General features: G+C 41.8%; 1 protein-coding gene across 1 annotated transcript; it reads left to right on the forward strand.

Moving 5' to 3' along the window:
* The first annotated feature begins 2,425 nt into the window (after window positions 1–2,425).
* On the forward strand, window positions 2,426–12,778 carry LOC124014215 (serine/threonine-protein kinase 38-like). The gene is made up of 14 exons (XM_046328990.1): window positions 2,426–2,563; window positions 2,715–2,802; window positions 4,365–4,504; window positions 5,966–6,017; window positions 6,178–6,300; window positions 6,525–6,732; window positions 7,471–7,625; window positions 7,768–7,870; window positions 7,997–8,058; window positions 8,274–8,391; window positions 8,527–8,650; window positions 9,834–9,929; window positions 10,226–10,317; window positions 10,909–12,778. The coding sequence occupies exons 3-14, from the start codon at window positions 4,371–4,373 to the stop codon at window positions 11,031–11,033; spliced, it is 1,392 nt and encodes a 463-aa protein (XP_046184946.1). The 5' UTR covers window positions 2,426–2,563; window positions 2,715–2,802; window positions 4,365–4,370; the 3' UTR covers window positions 11,034–12,778.
* Window positions 12,779–18,846: the final 6,068 nt, after the last annotated feature.

Genomic DNA, 18,846 nt, shown 5'->3' on the forward strand with positions numbered 1-18,846 from the left:
GTCAACATCTGCTGTCAATTTCTTAACCTTGGTTATTTTGAGGATGCTAGTTATGGGTCTGAGTGCTGTTGGTAGCAATTTTTGTACATACTGAAAGCAGCTGGTGAAAGGAACAACAATCCTAAATTGATAGAAGCCCATGCTGCATACCAACAAATACTACCCCTATACAAGCAAGCCCTGTTGTTTTCAGGTTTTGTATTTTATACCAATGTTTTTATCAACAGTTTATTTCAAGGCATAAATGGCATTTTAAAATGAAGTCGACCATTTGCATTTCACGTGGAATGTTGTTGCTTTTTTAATGTTTTGTATTTATATGCAACACAGACAAACCTTGGCCCCACTGAAAGATGGCATTCAGAATGCCCTTGAATTGAAAGTGTTCAAGTCTTATATATTAAGGGGATTCGATTGAGCAGTCCGGGTTGAACCGACTATAGCTCGTAACGTGACTGGGCAGACTCATGAGTGAGGCGCAACCTGCTCAAATCGAACGGTAATCTGCACAGCTCGTGATATTGTCAACATTGTGCATCATTCAGAAACATACACTGCTCAAAACAATAAAGGGAACACTTAAACAACCCAATGTAACTCCAAGTCAATCACACTTCTGTGAAATCAAACTGTCCACTTAGGAAGCAACACTGATTGACAAAACATTTCACATGCTGTTGTGCAAATGGAATAGACAGCAGGTGGAAATTATAGGAAATTAGCAAGACACAGCCAATAAAGGTGTCACTTCTCAGTTCCTATGCTTCCTGGCTGATGTTTTGGTCACTTTTGAATGCTGGCGGTGCTTTCCCTCTAGTGGTAGCATGAGACGGAGTCTACAACCCACACAAGCGGCTCAGGCAGTGCAGCTCATCCAGGATGGGACGTCAATGCGAGCTGTGGCAAGAAGATTTGCTGTGTCTGTCAGCGTAGTGTCCAAGGCATGGAGGTGCTACCAGGAGACATGGAGGAGGCCGTAGGAGGGCAACAACCCAGCAGCGGGACCGCTACCTCTGCCTTTGTGCCAGGAGGAGCACTGCCAGATCCCTGCAAAATGACCTCCAGCAGGCCACAAATGTGCATGTGTCTGCTCAAACGGTCAGAAACAGACTCCATGAGGGCCCGACGTCCACAGGTAGGGGTTGTGCTTACAGCCCAACACCATGCAGGATGTTTGGCAATTGCCAGAGAACACCAAGATTGGCAAATTCACCACTGGCGCCCTGTGCTCTTCACAGATGAAAGCAGGTTCACACTGAGCACATATGACAGATGTGACAGAGTCCGGAGACGCCGTGGAGAACGTTCTTCTGCCTGCAACATCCTACATAATGACCGGTTTGGCGGTGGGTCAGTCATGGTGTGGGGTGGCATTTCTTTGGGGGGCCGCACAGCCCTCCATGTGCTCGCCAGAGGTAGCCTGACTGCCATTAGGTACCGAGATGAGATCCTCAGACCCCTTGTGAGACCATATGCTGGTGCGGTTGGCCCTGGGTTCCTCCTAATGCAAGACAATGCTAGACCTCGAGGCTGGAGTGTGTCAGCAGTTTCTGCAAGAGGAAGGCATTGATTATATGGACTGGCCTGCCCGTTCCCCAGACCTGAATCCAATTGAGCACATCTGGGACATCATGTCTCGCTCCATCCACCAACGCCACGTTGCACCACAGACTGTCCAGGAGTTGGCGGATGCTTTAGTCCAGGTCTGGGAGGAGATCCCTCAGGAGACCATCCGCCACCTCATCAGGAGCATGCCCAGGCGTTGTAGGGGGTTCATACAGGCACGTGGAGGCCACACACACTACTGAGCCTCATTTTGACTTGTTTTAAGGACATTACATCAATGTTGGATCAGCCTGTAGTGTGGTTTTCCAATTTAATTTTGAGTGTGACTCCAAATCCAGACCTCCATGGGTTGAAACATTTGATTTCAATTGATAATTTGTGTGATTTTGTTATCAGCATATTCAACTATGTAAAAAAAAAAGTATTTAATAAGAATATTTAATTCATTCAGGTGTAGGATGTGTTATTTTAGTGTTCCCTTTTATTTTTTTAAGCAAAGTATTATTTATCATAAAATATTCACCCGGGACATTGATAAAACTCCCTCACTAGCTGGGAAACCGGCCTTCAATGTTTAATTGAGTGATAAGTGTTCCAGAGGCAGGCTACATTGTAGTCCTATCATCGTGAAACCATTCCCTGTAATGTACTGTATTTTCAATTACTATAATATAGGCAGCCTGGAACGCAACCACGCTCAGGGTAAACCGGTGGACGGACCTGAAAAAAAAAGGCATATTACTTTCCTCTGATTGGTAGCTAGCTAGGTTACGTCCCCCAATATTTCCACGACCGATTGGTTAAAATAAACATTTATTTCATTTTTTCTTCTTCTATTGGCTAATCTCGGTGTCATTTCTGTAGCATGTACTTGCGTGGAGTGAGCGTTATGTTTTTAGTGCATCCATTCTGGAACTAATTGGCTATTTTACTATTTACAGGGAGGGTTGAGGTCGAAGATTGATGAGTGGAGACGAGCAACGCTTACCAAACCCTGGTACTGTTAGTCTTGTTAAATATATAAAAAATAGTTGTCATTGACTCGAGTCTTTTATTTTATCCATACACAGTCCGTGTTTGCAGTGTGTGTATCTAGTTAACGCTAGGTAGCGAGTACCTAACGTCGAGTCTTTCCCCTCATCCCGTAGCCAAATTTCCGGACCTAAATTCTGTCATATTGGAGCAGGGCTGGGCAGCTAGCCTAGCCATCAATTGAATCTGGAGCAGAATACAGAGGTAGGTAACTAAAAGCTATTATTAAACCCACGTCTGGATAGTTTTGACGTCGATCAACAACTATCAAGACATAGACAGCCTACACCTAGCCTAGATGTCAAATTGCAATGACATCATTCAATACAGTTATCTTCTCGTTGGCGGACTTGTTTCGGTGCGTGCATACCTGTGGTTTTGTCATGTTTACGTCTGTTACGCAACTCGATGCACAAATCATGGCAATGACGTGTTCATCATCACCTGCTCGGACAGTCCTTATTATTAACACTGGCGCCACATAAGCAGCGTCCTCATCATGGCCATCTTGTTATATACATTGAGTCATTGGAATTGAATGAAATAACATGTGAAAACATTCCAATGTTGCGTCTACGTCCAACCCGTTTCTATTTTGGATCTAGCTATCTATCAAATTCAATAGTTAAAAATTCACAAATAACAATGGGACCTCCGAAGCACTGGTTTCAAATCAAACATCACAATTCACAAGCTTTGGTACGGCCATCAGAAATATCCCTATTTCAATCATGCCTGAGTAGTGATGGATACAGAATGTCTGAAATCCACACAACAAAGGACATTACTACTAGTACTAACTACTAGCTTAAATCTCAGGAAAATACAATATGTCGATGTTGTTAAATCAACATACCTAATAGTATAATTAAAGATGGCCTTTGCATAGGGAAAGCAGAAGAAATTAAGGGTGAAGTTCTAGCCAACCAGAGTAGGAGCCGGGTGCACAACTCATGAAAACAGGCATTGGACTGGTACATGAGCTCAACCCTATGGACCAGTCCCCCAAGACACTCTTCCTCACTGCCCATTGAGATGTTTCTGAGGGCATGGAGCTTGGTGTTGTTCTTGGCTGTGTGTATGTGTACCAGACAGTCCCCCTCCCTCTGGCATCATGACTGGGTCTTTTCATGGTGAAGGGGAGTTGCTTCCTGTCTGATGCTGACTCACAGGGTGGAGACCACTTGGTTTCTTGATTGCATGTTTAACACCCCCCCCCCCCCATCCTGCACACAATGGCCCCTCTCTCTGCACCTGTCTTTCAAGAGAGTGTGAACTTGCATCAAATCAATGTTTTCTTGGTTACGTAAACAGTTTAGCAGATGTTATAGCAGGTGCAGAAAAATGCTTATGTTACTAGCACCTAAAAATGCAGTAAAATGTCAAGCAAGAACATAAATAATACAAGGTGAATAAATATCAGAATGAATCCAATTAACCTAACAACCCAAATACCACTGTAATAGTCATCCAAATGCAATCTGTACGTATCTACACTGGATGAATTTACATAAGATATACTACGAATGGGTACAGCAGTAAGATTAGATGTTTTAGTGTGGGCATAACTGGTCTGTACTATGCAAAGACAAGTTAAAACAGGCTCCTCACTGCTAGTAATAGACAGTAGCAATACAATGTCTCTCAGATATTACTCAACTGGAAATAAAAGCTATTGGATGTACAGTAGGCTTATGTTGAATATCAGTACATGTGTGTTGGGCCTCAGTCAGTCAGTGTTGTCATTGTTTCCCTTTGCTCTACAGGATAGTATGGCCATGACGGGAGGGACTGCAGCTGCCCTTCCCATGAGCAACCATACCCGGGAGAGGGTGACCGTGGCAAAGCTGACACTGGAGAACTTCTACAGCACTCTGCTGACACAACACGAGGAGCGAGAGACAAGGTACGTGTCTTATATAGGCCACCCAATAATGTGACAGCCAGGTGTTCCGAATATTTGCATTTGGCAACGCAAGCTTGTTTTGGCTACATTTTAAGAGGACCCAAATAGTGGGTTGCTATGTTGAGAATATGGGAGAGACTTTGTTCTTTATAAAATGGCTGGGGTTTATTCCAACCCAAGCATCCTCACGTTTGTGAGCTAGCATCACAATCCCAACTGTTTAGCCAAAGTATGGTGGCTCCTGTAGGACATCTCTACTATGGAGGGTGAAACCGTAACACACAACAATAACATACAGTGGGGCAAAAAAGTATATAGTCAGCCACCATTTGTGCAAGTTCTCCCACTTAAAAAGATGAGAGGCCTGTCATTTTCATCATAGGTACATGTAACAGTATAACTTTAGACCGTCCCCTCGCCGATACCCGGGCGCGAACCAGGGACCCTCTGCACACATCAACAACAGTCACCCACGAAGCATCGTTACCCATCGCTCCACAAAAGCCGCGGCCCTTGCAGAGCAAGGGGAACTACTACTTCAAGGTCTCAGAGCAAATGACGTCACTGATTGAAACGCTATTTAGCGCGTACCGCTAACTAAGCTAGCCGTTTCACATCCGTTACATACACTTCAACTATGACAGACAAAATAAGAAAAGAAAATCCAGAAAATCACATTGTAGGATTTTTAATTAATTAATTTGCATATTATAGTGGAAAATAAGTATTTGGTCACCTACAAACAAGCAAGATTTCTGGCTCTCACTTACCTGTAACTTCTTCTTTAAGAGGCTCCTCTGTCCTCCACTCATTACCTGTATTATGGCACCTGTTTGAACTTGTTATCAGTATAAAAGACACCTGTCCACAACCTCAAACAGTCACACTCTTAACTCCACTATGGCCAAGACCAAAGAGCTGTCAAAGGACACCAGAAACAAAATTGTAGAGTAACTAGACTGGGGCGACTGGCTTCAGAGTAACTAGACTGGGGCGACTGGCTTCAGAGTAACAACACTGGGGTCTGGCTTCAGAGTAACAACACTGGGGTCGACTGGCTTCAGAGTAACAACACTGGGGTCGACTGGCTTCAGAGTAACAACACTGGGGTCGACTGGCTTCAGTGTAACAACACTGGGGTCGACTGGCTTCAGAGTAACAACACTGGGGTCGACTGGCTTCAGAGTAACAACACTGGGGTCGACTGGCTTCAGAGTAACAACACTGGGGTAACAACACACTGGGGTCGACTGGCTTCAGAGTAACAACACTGGGGTCGACTGGCTTCACAACACTGGGGTCGACTGGCTTCAGAGTAACAACACTGGGGTCGAGGCTTCAGTAACAACACTGGGGTCGACTGGCTTCAGAGTAACAACACTGGGGTCGACTGGCTTCAGAGTAACAACACTGGGGTCGACTGGCTTCAGACTACCTGCATGTTCCCCTCTGTTTTTCCAGGCAGAAGAAGCTGGAGAAAGTCATGGATGACGAAGGCTTGATAGATGAAGAGGTAAACCTCCACTCGTGTGGAATGATGGCTTTAATTCCAATAAGGGATTGGAATCAATGTCGTGGGTAGCACTTTCTTTGCATGTTTGTCACATCTACTATTTTAGAGGAAGCCAAATGGAACTGATTATCGGTGTCTCTGTTCCTATGTTTCTCAACAGAAGGTCATGCGACGCTCCCAGCACGCCAGGAAGGAGACAGAGTTCCTGCGGCTGAAGAGGACCCGGCTGGGCCTGGACGACTTTGAGTCACTAAAGGTCATTGGTCGAGGCGCCTTTGGAGAGGTAGGTTATTATATCTCTCGCTCTCCAGTTTATTTTCTTTATATGTACCTTTGTGTGTATGCTGGTATTGATTGTGGATTAATATCGTCTTTACTGAAGTTTTCAAAACGTTTGCAATGCATGGTTTGGTCTGACCACTCATTTTATAAAGCAGTTAGCAACTAATTACACTTAAGCCTCTCAAATGTGGCATACTCATGTGTTACTTCTACGTTTGTCCTCAGGTCCGCTTGGTGCAGAAAAAAGACACCGGGCACATATATGCCATGAAGATCTTGAGGAAAGCTGACATGTTAGAGAAGGAGCAGGTGGCTCATATTCGGGCAGAGAGGGACGTCTTGGTGGAGGCGGACGGGGCCTGGGTGGTCAAGATGTTCTACAGTTTCCAGGATAAGAGGAACCTCTACCTCATCATGGAGTTTCTACCTGGAGGTGGGTTTCTCTTGCTGGTCACAGTCTGACTCCACAAATTACATCAAACTATTTTGTATTAGGAATAGATATAGTGACATTACACATTGTACATAGACATCTAGAGCAGGGTTCTTTAACCTTTCCCATCATGTTAGTAGTACAAACTATTTTCACATCTTATCGGGTAAATGATAATGTCAAGGAGAAGCAATCAATGAATAGATTTGGTAGATCGTTTTTCATTAATTTAACCTCCCCACATGATAATTGAGAGGGAAGTATAAACTTTAACATGGCCAAAAATGAATGTCCAAATTAAGAAAGTTTTACTAGCAGGTCCACTGAGTGTAGTTAACAAGAACAATGAATAATTTGGTCCGACCAATCCCGGTCCTTGTTGCGTCATGCTGATGGCAGCGTCTGGTTTTGGCATAAGCAGCATGAGTCCATGGGCCCATCCGGCCTGGTGTCTACGGTACAGGCTGGTAGTAATGTATGGGGAATGTTTTCCTGGCACACGTTAGGTCCTTTGATACCAATTGTGCAACGTCTGAATGCCACACCTTGTGGTATCCATGCCCTGATGAATTCAGGCTGTTCTGGAGGCAAAAGGGGTTCTACCCAGTACTGGATGGGTGTAGCTAATAAACTGGCCAATGAGTATATGCTGTTATTATTTAATTTAATTGGTCATCTGTTACACACATCATGTAAAAAAAAACGGGGTTAGTGGCATAGTGTCATTAATATGTGCAGGTGACATGATGACCCTGCTGATGAAAAAGGACACCCTGTCTGAAGAGGCTACCCAGTTCTACATAGCTGAGACTGTACTGGCCATCGACTCTATCCACCAGCTGGGCTTCATCCACAGAGACATCAAACCTGATAACCTGCTTCTGGACTCCAGGGTGAGACACTGGCCTGGTCCAGGCCTACCCCTGTACACAAACAGACACATGCTCAGAGACGCGCACACAGAGAAGCATTCACTTAAGTATATAATAACTGTTTGTATTGAAGGTGTGATCGGAGAGTCTTTTTCTTCTGCAGGGCCATGTAAAGCTGTCTGATTTTGGTCTGTGTACGGGACTGAAGAAGGCCCACCGCACAGAGTTCTACAGGAACCTCACACACAACCCTCCCAGTGACTTCTGTGAGTCACTCTTTACTACTTGTGAATCATTCACTTTTATTTTCATTCAGACAAAATATAATTTGTTTATTCAGTCGTTTTAATGATAGAACACTGCCATGTCTTTGAACTTGAAATACTCCACAGCTTTCCAAAACATGAACTCAAAGAGAAAAGCAGAGACATGGAAGAAGAACCGGAGGCAACTGGTAAGAGTTTGTGCACGCGAGAGACTATATATTGGTACCACCCTTCTCATTGGTCCTTTGAGCAGGCTCCCTCTCAGGGATCTCATGAATGTTTTTGTTAAGGATCCTCTGAGGACCACAGACCATGGACTGTGAAACAAGCACAGTCAATACTGTAGCCTTTGGGTTGGTTTTACTTATTAGTGTCTCCCCATCTGTATGTGTTTAACCAACAGGCCTACTCCACAGTGGGAACACCGGACTACATTGCCCCAGAGGTGTTCCTGCAGACGGGATACAACAAGCTCTGTGACTGGTGGTCTCTGGGGGTCATCATGTATGAGATGCTGATAGGTATGTCTATGTAACCGAGTCAATTACAACATGCCCAAGTATGTTAGGATGTTAGGATTTTTCAGAAAGTTAGCTGGCTAACTCATTGCTCCTACTTTGTAGCATACTGACATTCTCCCCTGGTGTGTGTCTCAGGGTATCCCCCGTTCTGTTCTGAAACACCCCAGGAGACGTATAGGAAGGTGATGAACTGGAAGGAGACCTTGGTCTTCCCCCCTGAGGTGCCCATCTCAGAGCGGGCCAAGGACTTGATTCTCAGGTTTGTGGTCATATGAAACCTTCTAGGATATCCGCTTGTGTGTATGTATCAAAAGGTATTGTCCTCTTAGGAAAAAAGTATTAACACTTTACTGGTAGAATTTTTTACAATTTCACCTTTATTTAACCAGGTAGGCCAGTTGAGAACAAGTTCTCATTTTGAATTGCAACCTGGCCAAGATGAAGCAAAGCAGTGAGACAAAAACAACAGAGTTACACATGGAATAAACAAATGCACAGTCAATAACACAATAGTTAAATCTATATACAGTGTGCACAAATGTAGTAAGATTAGGGAGGTAAGGCAATAAATGGGCTATATAGGCAAAATAATTACAATTTAGCATTAACACTGGAATCCAGTGTCCACCCGGCCGTGCTGCTGCTCCAGTTTCAACTGTTCTGCCTTATTATTATTTGACCATGCTGGTCATTTATGAACATTTGAACATCTTGGCCATGTTCTGTTATAATCTCCACCCGGCACAGCCAGAAGAGGACTGGCCACCCCTCATAGCCTGGTTCCTCTCTAGGTTTCTTCCTAGGTTTTGGCCTTTCTAGACAGTTTTTCCTAGCCACCGTGCTTCTACACCTGCATTGCTTGCTGTTTGGGGTTTTAGGCTGGGTTTCTGTACAGCACTTTGAGATATCTGCTGATGTACGAAGGGCTATACAAATAAATAAACGTGATTTGAATGATAGGTGTGCAGATGATGATGTGCAAATAGAGCTACTGGGGTGCAAAAAAATAATATTGGGATTGAGGTAGTTGCGTGGGCTGTGTACAGGTGGAGTGATCTGTAAGTTGCTCTGACCGCTAACGCTTATAGTTAGTGCTTTAATACTTGTTATAAAGATGTGTGAGCCTTTTATAACGTCTTATATTTTAGGCCTATAGCTTCACATCTGCTAGATTGGGAGAACTCAAAATAGCTGTTACTCATGATCATTATGAGATGTTAATGACGAAGACATAAGGTGGTCATGCATGTTAATGACATGTCTTATAATACATTAGAACTGGATCGTAAGTCACATCTGCAGGCTGAGTTACCAAAATGCTCACATCCACAAAAACACGCTGTATCAAACTGCAGTAAAGTAGACATTTTATTTCAGCGCAATACATTTCCTATTTTGTGAAACAAAGGCTTTGGTGCTCCAACAACATGAACCCATTTCAGGTACTGTAATGATGCTGAGAACCGTGTTGGTGCTGTGAGTGTTGAGGAGATGAAGAGTCACGCCTTTTTTGAGCCTGTGGACTGGGAACACATCAGGTATGTATTTGTTCTTCAGTACATATGTGTGTGTGTGTGTGTGTGTGTGTGTGTGTGTGTGTGTGTGTGTGTGTGTGTGTGTGTGTGTGTGTGTGTGTGTGTGTGTGTGTGTGTGTGTGTGTGTGTGTGTAAGCATGTGTGATGGCAATATCTTAAAGGAGGTATAACATGAAATCACAGCCCAAACAAAAGCCAAGTCACTTAGCTTTAAATTGGTTGTCTTTGGTGCGTTTCAGCAAAATGCATTAGGAAAAAGGTTTTAAATAGACCGACTCACATTTGCTTTCCTTCCATAGGGAAAGACCAGCCGCTATCTCCATTGAGATCAAGAGCATCGATGACACATCGAACTTTGATGAGTTCCCAGAATCGGACATCCTTCAGCCAGGTAATAATAATCACCTTGTCTCTGTAACAGTATGACTTTAGACCGTCCCCTCGCCCATACCCGGGCGCGAAACGGGGACCCTCTGCACACATCAACAACAGTCACCCACAAAGCATCATTACCCATCGCTCCACAAAAGCCGCGGCCCTTGCAGAGCAAGGGGAACCACTACTTCAAGGTCTCAGAGCAAGTGCCGTCACCGATTTGAAACGCTGTTTTAGCGCGCACCACCGCTAACTAGCGGGCCGTTTCACAACCGTTACATCTCTATTGCTACTTTGAGCTACATTTCATGTATGAAAAGTTTTTCACAATATTTATGAAATGAATGATAAAATGTAAAAACTATGAAAGCAGAAGAAACATTTGTGCTGCAGTGGAGGTTTGCTTTGGTGTACAGGAATCTTTGAGTCATCTCCAAGTTAGATGAAGTAGGACCCACAGTCCTGTTGTTATTCATACATTCCTACACTTCTGAGATCAAGATTAATTTACTATTCAGTTTTGCCCTCTAGTGGCAAGGAGGTGACAATAACACTGGTATTAACCTTAATACACTGTTGTAAATAATTTACCATCTTGTTGTTTCAGTTTCCAACGTGACGGAGCCAGACAAATCCAAGGACTGGGTGTTCCTGAACTACACCTACAAGAGGTTTGAGGGGCTGACTCAGCGAGGCACCATCCCCACATACATGAAGGCAGGGAAGGCCTGAAATGAGGGCACAGCGTCTGCTAAATATATGCCGAATGACTTAAATGTAAATGTAAATAAGGGAAATGGGAGAGACAATGTAGACACAGGGTTGGGCGGTAAAACCCCTGCTGTGCTGAAAGCACAGGATCAACAATAATGATGAGGAGGTTCTTGGCTACATGCTTCACCAGGGTTTTCCTGCTTGGCCACATCCATTGGGGCACCAACGGCAAGAGGAACAGGGATATAAATAATACATATATCATATTTTGTCTTAGGCCTTGCTTGGGCTGTTAAAGGGCAAGTTTGTGTTTTACAACTTGATGTTAGATGGTTCCTCAACCTGAAAAAACTGAACTTCCCCTTTGAAGTGACTACTACTAAATCAACGGGCGGTTCTTCTGCCCAGGTGTTGCTGAATTATGCCTGATCTTACAACACCTGGATAGGTATTTTACCTATCGGGCTAACCACATGTTATAGCAATCTGGTGTCCCGCGGCATAGTCGATGACGAGGTACGCAACCATTGGTTGATGCAACGTCTGAGCAGGGGAACGCGACCATCATATCTGCATGTTTATACACTGATTTGCAGGGTCTAAAACGCTGGAGAAGGACTGCCCCACACACGGTATTCGTTGGGGGTTATCCTAGTGACCTCATGTATGACTGCAGAAAAATGCATGTAGTTAATGTTAAGTAAACGTGGTTTGCTAAACTTGTAGGTATAAAAAGTTCTAACGTTTCAAGTATTTTATGGGTGCCATTTTAGCCAAAAAGTTTCATTCTAGTTACAATGCAAATAGTCATCCTTCCGTCATGGAACGTTCGCTGCTAACATGGAGTATGGTGAGCCATCCGTACATGTATCTGGCTCTGGGATTCATCCATTGTGGTGTCTTATTTAATGCCTTGATAATCTGGAATTTAATAGCTGTAAATTATTTAATGGTGTCAAAGATGCATAGAAAAGTGTTGCATTCTAGTGGTTGAGATAAGAAACTGTAATGTAGAAGCAGATTTTGTTTTTGCAAGTTAGAGGACAAGTCATGGATGTCAATGAAAATTCAATGCTACTAATACTAAAAAGTAGCAATATGATGCAGAAAGTAAACCGTATATTGGGTCAATTTCTGCAACAACTAAGCGCGTTGAAGCGTGATGCTTAACTTCTCTGCTTTTTTGGTCCAGTGGCTACCACGCTGTATACGGTGTGAAGCGAACCCGTGCACATGCGCAGATGCTATGTGTGACTGCGGGAGAGCAACGTCTTGCTCATCTCCGTATCTGCGGTGCTGCTCGTGGCAATGTCACTTTACATTAGTTACATTTCTGTTCAAATTTATTGACAAAGATATCAGATGGCACCTTTTTTTTTTTAAGAACATTGGAAATCATGTTTGATCTCCACTTCACATCTCTCCCCAAAATGCATCCATTAAGTTAGGAACTACATTTTCAATTAAATGTACTTTTATAGTAAACATTTACTAAACTTTAGTGAAAACCCGCTGTGGGTGATGTCATAAAAATAGATATTCAAACGTAAGGGTCAAACATTTCAGTGATTCTGATTTAGTTGTGCACCTCAGCAACTTGCATATCCAATAATCTAAACTCGTGTAATGTTGCCCTTGCTACATCCCACTTGGCGTTTTTCCTATTTTGTTGCATTACAACCTGTAATTTAAATGGATTTTTATTTGGATTTCATGCAGTGGACATACACGAAATAGTCCAAATTGGTGAAGTGAAAAAAATAACTTCTTAAAAAAAAAATTAAAACGTCAATGTGGCTCGTTCATATGTATTCACCCCCTTTGCTATGAAGCCCCTGAATAAGATCTGGTGCAACCAATTACCTTCAGAAGTTACATAATTAGTTAGATTGCAAACAGGTGGACTTTATTTAAGTGTCACATGATCTGTCACATGATGTCAGTATATAGACACCTGTTCGGATAGGCCACAGAGTCTGCAACATCACTAAGCAAGCGGCACCATGAAGACCAAGGAGCGCACCAAACAGGTCAGGGACAAAGTTGTGGAGAAGTACAGATCAGGGTTGGGTTATTTAAAAAATCTGAAACTTTGAACATCCCACGGAGCACCATTAAATCCATTATTAAAAAATGGAAAGAATATGGCACCACAACAAACCTGCCAAGAGAGGGCTGCCCACCAAAACTCACGGACCAGGCAAGGAGGGCATTAATCAGAGACCAAAGAAACATAGAAGGAGCTGCAAAGCTCCACAGTGGAGATTGGAGTATCTATCCATAGGACCACTTCAAGCGGTACACTTGGCTAGGCTTTATAGAAGAGTGGCCAGAAAAAAAAATTTGCTTAAAGAAAAAAATAAGCGAACACATTTGCTGTTTGCCAAAAGGCACGTGGGAGACTCTCCAAACATATGGAAGAAGGTACTCTGGTCAGATGAGACTAAAATTTAGCTTTTTGGCCATCAAGGAAAAATACCTCCCATCACCCCAAGGACACCATCCCCACAGTGAAGCATGGTAGTAGCAGCATCCTGCTGTGGGGATGTTTTTCATCGGCAGGGACGATGGTGCTAAATACAGGGAAATTCTTGAGGGAAACCTGTTTCAGTTTTCCAGAGATTTGAGATTGGGACGGAGGTTCACCTTCCAGCAGGTCAAAGCTAAAGCAACACTTTGAGTGGTTTAAGGGGAAACATTTAAAATGTCTTGGAATGGCCTAGTCAAAGCCCAGAGCTCTATCCAATTGAGAATCTGTGGTATGACTTAAAGATTGCTGTACACCTATCCAACTTGAAGGAGCTGGAGCAGTTTTGCCTTGAAGAATGGGTAAAAATCCCAGTGGCTAGATGTGCCAAGCTTATAGAGACACCCCAAGGGACTTGCAGCTGTAATTGCTGCAAAAGGTGGCTCTACAAAGTATTGGCTTTGGAGGGGTGAATAGGTATGCACGCTCAAGTTTTTTGTGTGTCTTATTTCTTGTTTGTTTCACACATATAAATATTTTGCATCTTCAAAGTGGTAGGCATGTTGTGTAAATCTAATTTATACAAACTCCAGGTTGTAAGGCAACAAAATGGGGTAAATACTTTCCCAAGCCACTGTATCTGGCACCACTCAAAGTTGAAATGCAATGTGATCTGGAGTAGTGTAAATTCAATGTATCGAATTATTTATTTTGACCATGAACAAATTGATAAATCCCCAAATGTTTGCTGAAATAAACACCCAAACACACCACAAATTAGGGTGCATCAGTAGTTATTGAGGAATTATTGTTGATAACTAAAACGAAATACCTAAAATATAACAATGCTAGAAGATACCCGTAGACTTCCAGTCATTGTGCTAATGCTAGTTAGCATTGAAGTAGATAAAGGGCCTCATTGCCAAAATCCTGAAGTATCCCTTTAACTTGTAAATTATTCAAGAATGGAAATAAAAACTAATTGTTTACATAGAGAAGAAGAGTTATGGTAACTTTTATAAAAAAGTAGTTTAACTCATTCATTATTTGTCCATTCTTAACTTCATTTGTCTTTCACTGGAACATGTTACAAATATATTAAAGGGATAGTTCACCCAAATTACACATAGGTTACCTTACCCTTTAAGCAGTCTATGCTTTGGTTTTAATTTCCCTGGCACTGTTACCAAATGTTAATGTTTTAGCATTTGTGGCACAAATAACTGTAATTTAGGTGAACTATCCCTTTTAATATAACTGATTGGCACTGGGCGGGAACAGGGACGGGTTGTGTATGTGTGGTAGGTGATTTGCACCAAATGATGATAGGTTTCCATCCAATTGGTGACAGATTTTCATGTGAATATTCTCCAATCTGCATTAAAACAATATGTGCATTTTCCCACCAGAAAGGTGTCCATCAAATTGACTTGTTGTGGATAAGACTGTGCGTGATGACGCAGTGCACATACAAAAACTTTTGCGGTTAAATTCCTATGTACCGAATAAAAAATACATGTTAGATGGGTTTCTATCGCATTTTCAACTCTGATGGTTTTGTCACAACAAATGTTGCGTTATATAGTGAATGTGCCCACTCTGGTATTGGCACGTGCGCTCTAGCCAACAGCTCGTATTTACAGTGCGGGAGGGCCACCTACATGATGAGATTATTATGGATAAATGTACATTTGTAAAAAAACATCGATTTAACCTTTTTATTTAACTATGCAAGTCCAGTTAAGAACAAAATCGTATTTACAATGACGGCCTATCGGGGAACAGTTCGTTAACTGCCTTGTTCAGGGTCAGAAATACAGATTTTTACCTTGTCAACTCGGAGATTCGATTCAGCAATATTTCGGTTACTGGCCCAACGCTCTAACCACTAGGCAACCTGCATGATCGATCATCATGTCACCAGAATAAGACCCTCAATGTATATTGGAAAGGAGCATCAAGCTCATCACTGTTCACTTTCACTACGGGTGGAATTAATCCTCGTTTATTTAATCTGTAGTGTAATAAACGGCATGTTTTCCCGAGTCGTGGTGGGAGGACCACTCAATATCATCGCGTGACTCCAAATTTACTTCGAATGATGTTTATTATAGCAATACGCGTCCATAAAGGAGTTTCCACCGCCATTTATAGCGGTAATTAATTTTATCTGCACAAAGATCGCACCTTGTCTACCGTGTTTTGTCGACATGTGTCGTTTTATTCAACTATTTTACTCGCGTAAAAAGGTTGGATGGAAACATGGTTGGTAACATATTTCCCCCTCCCCCAAAAAATCCTGTGAGGTATGTGCAAAAGTGTTTTAATGAACCCTGTTGTTTTCTATTCCTGGGAAAGGAGATCGCAAGAGGATTTCCTTGGAAGACTTGATTTCCATCAGAGTAAATCATTAGTTGTAATGTCTTTCACAGCAAACAGCAATATATTCCATAGGTACAATCTCAAAATATAGGCTACTCTGAATAATTGCCTTGAAGACAGTTGGACTAAGCGATTGTAGTGCATATTGTATAAGTGCATACTTGCAATAGATTGCTTGTTTGTTACATTTATAATCGCTGTTTTTATTAAATAGTTAGGGAGCCACATAAAGGATATGACTGAACTGGAAACCTAACGTGATGTATATATTTCACTGGGGGATAAATGGTAATGACTGAGTGTACCACGCCAAAACCAAATGAACTTGATCTAATGGCCTCTGTCAAAGAAGGTCTTACACAGGCAGGCCAATTCTGATATTTTTCCCACTAATTAGTCTTTTGATCAAACACATTTAGATATTTTCACATTAGATATTTTTCAGATATGGTCTGATTGGTTAAAAAATAAATAGACATATGTGAAAAAAATATCCGAATTGGTCTGCCTGTGTAAACGCAGCCTTAGTTTTATAGATTTGTTTTATTCAATAGGTTCTAATCTTAGCATTAATCGGCCATTGCCTCAGGACAATGATCCAGTATTACTGAATGGTAAAGGAAATAACTGTCAGTGAATACTGACCAAGGATGTCTAAGTGTTTTATGTTGTTTGTTTGTAATAGGTATAGTAAGGATGGATGGGGTAATTAATATATTCACTGTAGAACTATATATGTACTAAGCTTTTTGAATATTTGAGTTCACTCATACTCAAAATAAACGATTCCAAAACTACAAAGCCCAGAATTATTTACAATTTTGAGAACCAGGCTCCTATTGGTACAAAAAGGATTTAAATGGATAAGTCACTACATCGGTTGACGATCTTACTGTGTTGGGTACAAGAAATAATGAGCATGCAGTCAGATTTATGCTGCTGAAAGTATCCCAGTAGGGTGCGCCATTGACTTGCGCTAAAAACAATATCAGTCGAGCGCAGACAATTTAATAAAAAAACAGTCAACTTGTTTCTGAATGAAGTCGAATGTAGTTTTCATTTGTCACCACGTGCTTGTGAAACATGTTACGTATGTACAGTTGAAGTCAGAAGTTTACATACACTTTAGCCAAATACATTTAAACTCAGTTTTTCACAATTCCTGACATTTAATACTAGTAAAAAAATCCCTGTTTTAGGTCAGTATCACCACTTTATTTAAGAATGTGAAATGTCAAAATAATAAAGTGATTTATTTCAGCGTTTATTTTTTTCCATCTCATAACCAGTGTTTCAGAACTTTACATACACTCAATTAGTATTTGATAGCATTGCCTTTAAATTGTTTAACTTGGGTCAAAAGTTTTGGGTAGCCTTCCACAAGCTTCCCACAATAAATTGGGTGAATTTTGGCCCATTCCTCCTGGCAGAGCTGGTGTAACTGAGTCAGGTTTGTTGGCCTCCTTGCTTGCACACACTTTTTCAGTTCTGCCCACAAATTGTCTATAGGATTGAGGTCAGGGCTTTGTGATGGCCACACCTTATGCCATTTTGCTACAACAACAAAAATGTTCTGAGGTCTTGGCTGAATTGTTTTGATTTTCCCATGATGTCAAGCAAAGAGGCACTGAGTTTGAAGGTAGGCCTTGAAATACATCCACCGGTACACCTCCAATTGACTTAAATGATGTCAATTAGCCTATCAGAAGCTTCTGGAATTTGTTTATATCCCTGTTAGTGAGCATTTCTCATTTGCCAAGATATATCATCCATCCACCTGTTGTGGCATATCAAGAAGCTGATAAAAACAGCATGATCATTACACAGATGCACTTTGTGCTGGGGACAAGAAAATGGCACTAAAATGTGCAGTTTTGTCACACAAAACAATGCCACCGATGTCTTAAGTGTTGAGGGAGTGTGCGATTGGCATGTTGACTGCAGGAATGTACATCAGAGCTGTTGCCAGAGAATTCCATTTTTTTTTCACCTCCCCATTAAATAGAGTTAAGGAGGAAGTTGACCTCAACAGCCTGAATGGAGAATAGAAGGCTGCATGTATTCCCTTTGGACAGTAAAATGAAATTACTCTACATCGCATCTGCCGGTATTTTGGCTCCACTACTACTGAATAATTAGTGCTTATAATGCTTTTAAATGTTCACAATTAACAAAATGCATGTATTAATGCTATATACACTATACATTATTAATTACGCTTATTATAAAGTATTACCAATATTTCTCTCCCCAAAAATATTTTGGGAATATATACAGTAAGGAATATATACAATTCTATTGATAGTAGCCTTTGTTAATTTCCAAACATTCATGTCACTCAGAGACATAGGCCTATTATATTTGCCAAGGCAAGACGTTTTGCCAACACACAGCCTATTTTACAGATATGACAATATTTTGTAGGCTAGATAGTAGCGTAAATACATGTAGGCAAATTTGTGGTTCAATTTACACACACACATGTATATAACGTGTGGGGGGCTGTAAAGTGTTCTGGGACGCACGTTAACTTTCGCTGTAGACGGGTGTATTCAATGCCGCCGATTCTGTTTCAAACCGTTTCTTAAACGGAACGAACGTGGAGTGACTTGCCTCAATTTGTCCAACAGAAACTCGTTTTAGTTGCCAAACGGAATGCAACTGTTTGGACTAATGATTACACACCGGGCTTCAGACGGGTTAATGAGACAGCTGCTACACGTGACGGTTATATGGTTGTATAACGCAACAATATTTAGGTCAGCGCGATTCTTGTTTAGCACGTGCACACTTACATAAAGTCTCGTGCAGAGGTCTCGAATAACACTGATGTGAGAGACAAAAAACATGTTCGAAAGAAGGGGAAAAAACAACTCGAATGAGTTGATTTATATGGTATTTTCTCAGCTTGGACACGGATATTTAAACGAGAAAGCAGTGCTCACTAACAACACGAAACCATTCAATTATAGGGAGCCTGCG

Source organism: Oncorhynchus gorbuscha, linkage group LG25 (genome assembly GCF_021184085.1).
Source record: "Oncorhynchus gorbuscha isolate QuinsamMale2020 ecotype Even-year linkage group LG25, OgorEven_v1.0, whole genome shotgun sequence".
NCBI classification, from domain to species: Eukaryota; Metazoa; Chordata; class Actinopteri; order Salmoniformes; family Salmonidae; genus Oncorhynchus; species Oncorhynchus gorbuscha.